Genomic DNA, 6,000 nt, shown 5'->3' on the forward strand with positions numbered 1-6,000 from the left:
TTTTCTAAAACTTCCTTGACTATAGAACCCTTTTTGCTAGCATGTCTGTTCATGGAGCCTAAGTTAGGAAACAAAGGAATTAGTACTTTACATATCCTTCAGATGACTTTCCTCAAAGAAGGAATGTGGCAGCCACTGTGTCATGTATTTGTCAACCCTGACTGAGGGTGTATGTTGGCCAGTGCTGGGGTTCCTCTCTTGCCCTCTCAAACTCCAGGGTGATGTGGTCACTTTCTATCAAGTTTTCTCATTTCCTCTTACAGGAACCAGGGCACAACTTCTCATCACTTTCTCTGCCTTTTTTGAGAGGAAATTATGACCAGGGCAAGTCAGGAGCTTGTGGATACATGGCTTTTTTGCCAAGGTAGAGTTCTAGTTAGAGACTCTGTCACTGCAATTAACTTTGCTGAATTTGTGACTACTTTGGGCTTACATTCTTTCTCCACCTGGCCTCCATATCACTGTGGTCACAATATCCTTGCCTATAATAAATCTAATGTATTTCTTCTATAAGTAGTTTTTAAGCATTTATTGTAAATAAGCAGAAAATCTTGGGCAGTTATAATTTGACTAGTTTTGGTATACTTTAGGAGTCCCCAAATCCTAAAATGCAAAAAGAACAAGTAGTGTATAATAGTGATTTTTAAAATTATTTAAGCTATAGTACATTTTAAAAATATTCTAAGGAATATTAAATTTTTTTCATTTACCTACAGTACTCCAGAATTATATCTAATATTATCCATGGGTATAGTCATTTTGTAATTATAAATCCATATACTTAATAATTTGTGTTACTCCTTTCTCTCTCTTCCTATACACGTTCTCTTATGTTGACATAGACAACATATTTGTAATACCTATAGAATACTGGAATATTGTCAAATTCCATTTGGATAAATTTGAAGCCATTCTGACAGTTTTGCAGCCACCTTTATTTTGTTCAGCAGTTGAATTTTTTCAGACTTTTTGCAACTTTGAAAGGAGTATTGATATCATTACGTAAGTTACTTTTCCTCTGACTTATTTCCTTAGGCTGTATTCCCGTGTGGGGACTACAAAGTCAGCAAGCACAATTCATTTCCTACTTTTTGTGTGACAGTGATTTTCTAAGCCTTTCGTTTTCTAAATTCCAGGTACAGGAGCTCCACGAAGAGGAGGCTCAGTGGGTGAACTACAATGAGGACGAGTTGTGTGTGAAGATGCAGCTCGCTGATGGGATCTTTGAGACCTTGATCAGAGATACTATTGATGTTCTGAATCAGATCAGTGAAAAACAGGGGAGAATTCTGCTTGTGTGACATCTTGCAAATAAATCGAACACTGAGTGCTAATATGAGTCCTGGGCCTTTCTGCCTCCTGATATGCACCCCATCTCCATCATAGCAAGAGAGCTCCGGACCTTATGCCTGTTCTTAAAGACTATTGGTGTGAAGTTATGGGACAATGCAGTATATCTGGTATTACAGCCTTTGCCTTTAGAGACTGTCCACTGGATTAATTGGTTATTTTTGGTGGGCAGGGTTGCACTCCTGATGTTGACACATGATATAATCCTACACCTCTTGTCAGCACCCCTAGAGGGCCTCAGATGCAGGCTGAAAACACCAGACTTACCTCCTAGCTTAGACTGGGGTGTCGCTTCCTTGAGTCTCCCGTCAGGCAGGAAAGGTGTCTAGAGAAATGCATTGTACCATTTTGAAATGTAATCCTGGTCTGTACAGTGAAAGTCATAAATGGACATTGTAGTCTCTAAACAGTATTAAACCTTAAACCACTTCTAAATAGGCAAGTTTAATAATGTGTGCCTATTTCACATTCTGGAATTAATTTCATTTCTTTCTGAAGACCATTGTCTCCCATTGCAGTTGAGCAGCACCAAGTGGACTGTCAAGTTAATGGAAATTGGTGGTAGCCTTGCTTTCTGAGCACCATCTAAAGAATTTTTAACTTTGCATTTTTTTTAGTTTTCTCTATATGGGCATGTAAACAAAGAAGTACCCCCCATTAAAGACTGGGCTCCAAGGACTGACACAGGGCTGGCTCTTCTACCCCTTGTCCTACCCCTGCACTTTCTTAACTCCTTCTGAACCTCCACCAGCTGCTTCTAGAATCACAGATCCTCAGGACCATCTCAGGCATCCAGGCATGGCAAAAGTGGACATAATTCATTTTGGCCTTCAAACTTCCAATGCCCATCTCTCCCCAAGAAGTCAGAGACGCTGTTACTTGAATGATTTAGGAAATGAGTGTGTGCACCAAAGACAAAAAGATATTGTCTATTGTTTGTGTGCTTGTTTTGTGCTATGGAACATTTATTAATTTATTTTAAGATAAATTATTAAGTTGAAAATGTGTGTCCCTATTCAGAAGTGAAACATTCTTCTTGTAACAGTTAAACTTCCGTCTTGAAGATTCTGTGGTTTATAGTCTTTGCACAGGAGACCTACGGTTTTAACAAACCCATACACATATCAAAGAAGGCAGTTCAATTCAGTGAGAAGAAGAAGAGCTTTTCCAAGATACCTGCAGTAGCAGGAATGGGATAAAATGATGGAAAGACACTGTAAAATTCAGTTCTGCCTTTCTTGCAGCATTGCTCCTCACAACTATTAACCTGTATCTGAAAAAAATATACAGACTCCAGCTGCTATGTGAGAGCACACGTGATGCTCTCCTGGGACCTCAGTACCCTGCCTTCTTGACTGGTTTCTCTTAGTCAGTCCCATCCTTCTCCAACTAATCTAGAAGAATGTGGATAATCTTAGGCGTGAATGTCAATGCCTTAATACTGAAGGTCCTGATTAGAAGCATGATATAGGACATCCACTGGATTCATATTTACAGATAACCAGGAATGTTACAGCTTCAAAATGTGTTAGACAAACCCCAAAGATGGTATAATCTTTAAATGTGCACGTTCGTTCATTTCTGCATTTTTCCTCCAAACTTGCCTTTGCGTCTCAAATGTTTCACTATGCACACTTCCATTCCTCTTCGGTTTCATCTTGTCCTTATGAGAAATTACTGAAATGATCATTGGAATATTTGCATTTTGCACAGTGACTGGTGTGATAGCTCTTGACAAATAAGGAAAGCACTGAAATGTGACTGGGTCTTGGGAAATGCTCAGGTTGATGTGTCGTCAGCATTTCTTCTGGGCTTTTGATGTTGAGCTCTAGTCTTGTAGCCATAATGAGCAAATTGACTAAGAGAAGCTAGGATTTCTTGGGGTTATTAACCAGTAATGTGGAGATACTTGCACATCGCCAAGGAAAAGCAAAGGCTTTTCTTTTCAGTTTGTGTTACTTGGAAGACAGAAAAACATCTTGTCTACATCCTTTGGCTATTGGTAGGATTACATTGTCCTTATGATTCTGAAATTTTACAGCTGCTGTTTTTTATAAATGAATATGAAAATAATATAATAGGAATACACATTGTTTTTCTACATCTTCATTGTTTGGACTAAATAGATTTTTAATAAGAAAGTTTATCTTTACTCTTCATGATGTTATGATTCCAGGAAAGGAAAAAAATTAGATTAAGTCCATGGATCAGCAATCTGGACTTTTGAGTTCCTTGGTGAGAATGTGGCGGTAGCAGTCCTCACGTCCTCCAGCTGTCTTTATTATGTCCTAAAAGCCCTGGGTTCCAGATGAGAGTCAGGAACTAGATCACTTACTCCTAGAAATGATTATCCATAGTTTGATAGAAAACAAAGGAATCCGTAATTATCAGATTTCTTGCTCTTTTACTTATTTGGCTATAAGTGAAAGGGGGTTATTGTTAGGTTTAGAAATGATAAATATGGACACCCAGCCACTTGTTCCATATTGGGATCTTTTAAATCAAGTTCTGCCTCTTAACTAAGAATCTAAATATTCCCACTTTCTTATCTTTGTTCCTTCTCCCCACACTCCCATCCTCTTTCACTCTTTCTTCACAATTCCTCTAAGAAAAAGATCTTTGCATCAGCAGTAATATCTTTTCAAAAAAGCACTATCAGAATTTAGTAGTAAACCAACATATCGGCTTCAGATTTATTTCTGAGTCCAAAATAATTTGTGCTATCTGGGGTACTTAACTCTGGGTTAAATAAGTACAGGGTATAGATTCCCTCTTCAGGTCTAAACAGGAATTTTTACTCTAGGGAAAAGTAGGAAGAGCTCAAAAGTTGTTAACAAGGAAGGTAATTTGTTTTTTTTTAACCTGAAAGAAAGGAAAATTCCTTCTGTGACTACAGGTCTCTGAGTAATTATCTTTCAAAAGAGATTTCATTGCTCATAAGAGTGTTGTGGCCTATTGATAAAAACAATTTTGTTCACTTTCTTGTCTTGAAAAAAAGTGGCCTTAGCTTTTTGCAATACTTGAATAAAGTGTGTACTCGCACAGCATTAGAGACTCATAACTTTTCTGCAAGAAGTTCAAACTTACATCTTCTTTTACTACCTTAAGATTACTAGTGAATAAAACATTAACTCAAAGAGCAAATGATAGCAACTACAATGATGTTTAATGCAAATTGTAGGAATTTACATGTTTACAAATCATCTTAAACTGGTTGTGCAGCAATTCAATAAAATATCTTTGTATTATAAAAATATGAAGACAAAAATGTAAACTGATGTAAAGGAGGTACTGTCATTTTAATTAACCTATGTTTAATAGCTTTTCCTTCTGGACTTTGCAAAAGCCTTCTCGGTTAACACATTGCAAAGCATTCTCTGGGAGGCCCGGCCTCCGTGTGTGTACTGTACTGTGCAGACATGAAAAAACAAACCCGTTTACTGTGTATGTGTAAATAGCCAATAGTCACATCCAGTGCAGCTTTGCACAGAAGACTTAGGGTGTGGTTTGTAAGTATGATTTGTAAAATAACTGGGAGGAATTCCCATGTATACCTGTGTAAATAGATTTGTTAACTGCAGTGTACTTTAAGAAAAGATAAAATCTGTAAATAAACTGATTTATAAATTAAATTCCTGCCAAGTGTTCCTTTTTTTTTTTTTCACCTTTTAAAAAGCCAAGATTACAAATTAGTCCCCTTAAAATTCATTTACTCTCAGATTTTTTACTGGGTAGCAGAGTGCTTCTGCTTGGGCAGTAGAATAAGGTGAGTTGTGTATAGGGGCTGTTCACTCTGTACATAAACACCATCACCGCATTTATCTGAACAGACCTGGGCTTTGACATTCACCATGCGTCCACTCAGCAGCTCTCGAACACACCTTAGTGTTTGGAGCACTGCACTGAGTTCAGGGGAGAGAGGAAAGGGTGGGGGTGAGTCAGAAAAGAGTTCCCTCCCTGATAAACTATAACTGTTCTGAATTGATGGGTTTCTGGCTTGTGATTCACGGCAAATGTTTTTTCTCCCAAATGACTTGAATTCTGATCACCCTTGCAAAATAACACTTGTGGAAAGGTCACACAATTAAGTGGGCTACAAAGAAGAGCATCTGATGAGTAGGTGTGGAGGCTATAATTTCTGGATATATGAGCTTCAAGAAAAATGAAGCTAAAGGTACAGAGGAATAAAACAATTCAAAAGATAGAAATGTCTGGTGCTCAGGATAATAAATGAATCATCTCCAGTCCAAAAGAGAAGTAATCTTCATCTCTCCTGAATTCCTCTAGCAGCCTCCTGATGGCCATCTTTAACTCCCTGCTATATCTTTAACCCCTACACAATAATGAACATTAAAGAAATTACCAGAACAAGACTACCCCAAGTTGCAGTAGATTCTAAGAAATTCTTTGACTCCTTAAACATATTTGAGGGCCCACCGGCTGTGTACCAGACACTGCTTGGTATTAAGGACACGATAGTAATGACAGGTTGAATCTTAGAAAAAAGACCGAAGACTTGTATCCTTGAATCAAAATATATGAAAATGGTAGGTGGAAGAATGGCAGTGAGACCAGCATTGCTGAGACTCATGGCGGTGAGTGCCTAGAGAAGCTAATGCATTCTGTTAAAAGGCAAATAAGTGCCACTCA

General features: G+C 38.0%; 1 protein-coding gene across 9 annotated transcripts in view; it reads left to right on the forward strand.

Moving 5' to 3' along the window:
- Positions 1-4,982, forward strand: part of CEP350 (centrosomal protein 350) — a 166,285-nt gene extending 161,303 nt beyond the window's left edge. For all 9 annotated transcript variants that reach the window (XM_037021079.2, XM_073216830.1, XM_037021078.2 and 6 more), the window contains one exon: positions 1,137-4,982. In XM_037021079.2, the coding sequence (XP_036876974.2) occupies positions 1,137-1,301 (165 nt within the window). In that variant the 3' untranslated portion in view covers positions 1,302-4,982. The remainder of the gene's footprint in view (positions 1-1,136) is intronic.
- The last annotated feature ends 1,018 nt before the right edge of the window (positions 4,983-6,000 follow it).

This window comes from Manis javanica, chromosome 11, assembly GCF_040802235.1.
Source record: "Manis javanica isolate MJ-LG chromosome 11, MJ_LKY, whole genome shotgun sequence".
Taxonomy (NCBI): domain Eukaryota; kingdom Metazoa; phylum Chordata; class Mammalia; order Pholidota; family Manidae; genus Manis; species Manis javanica.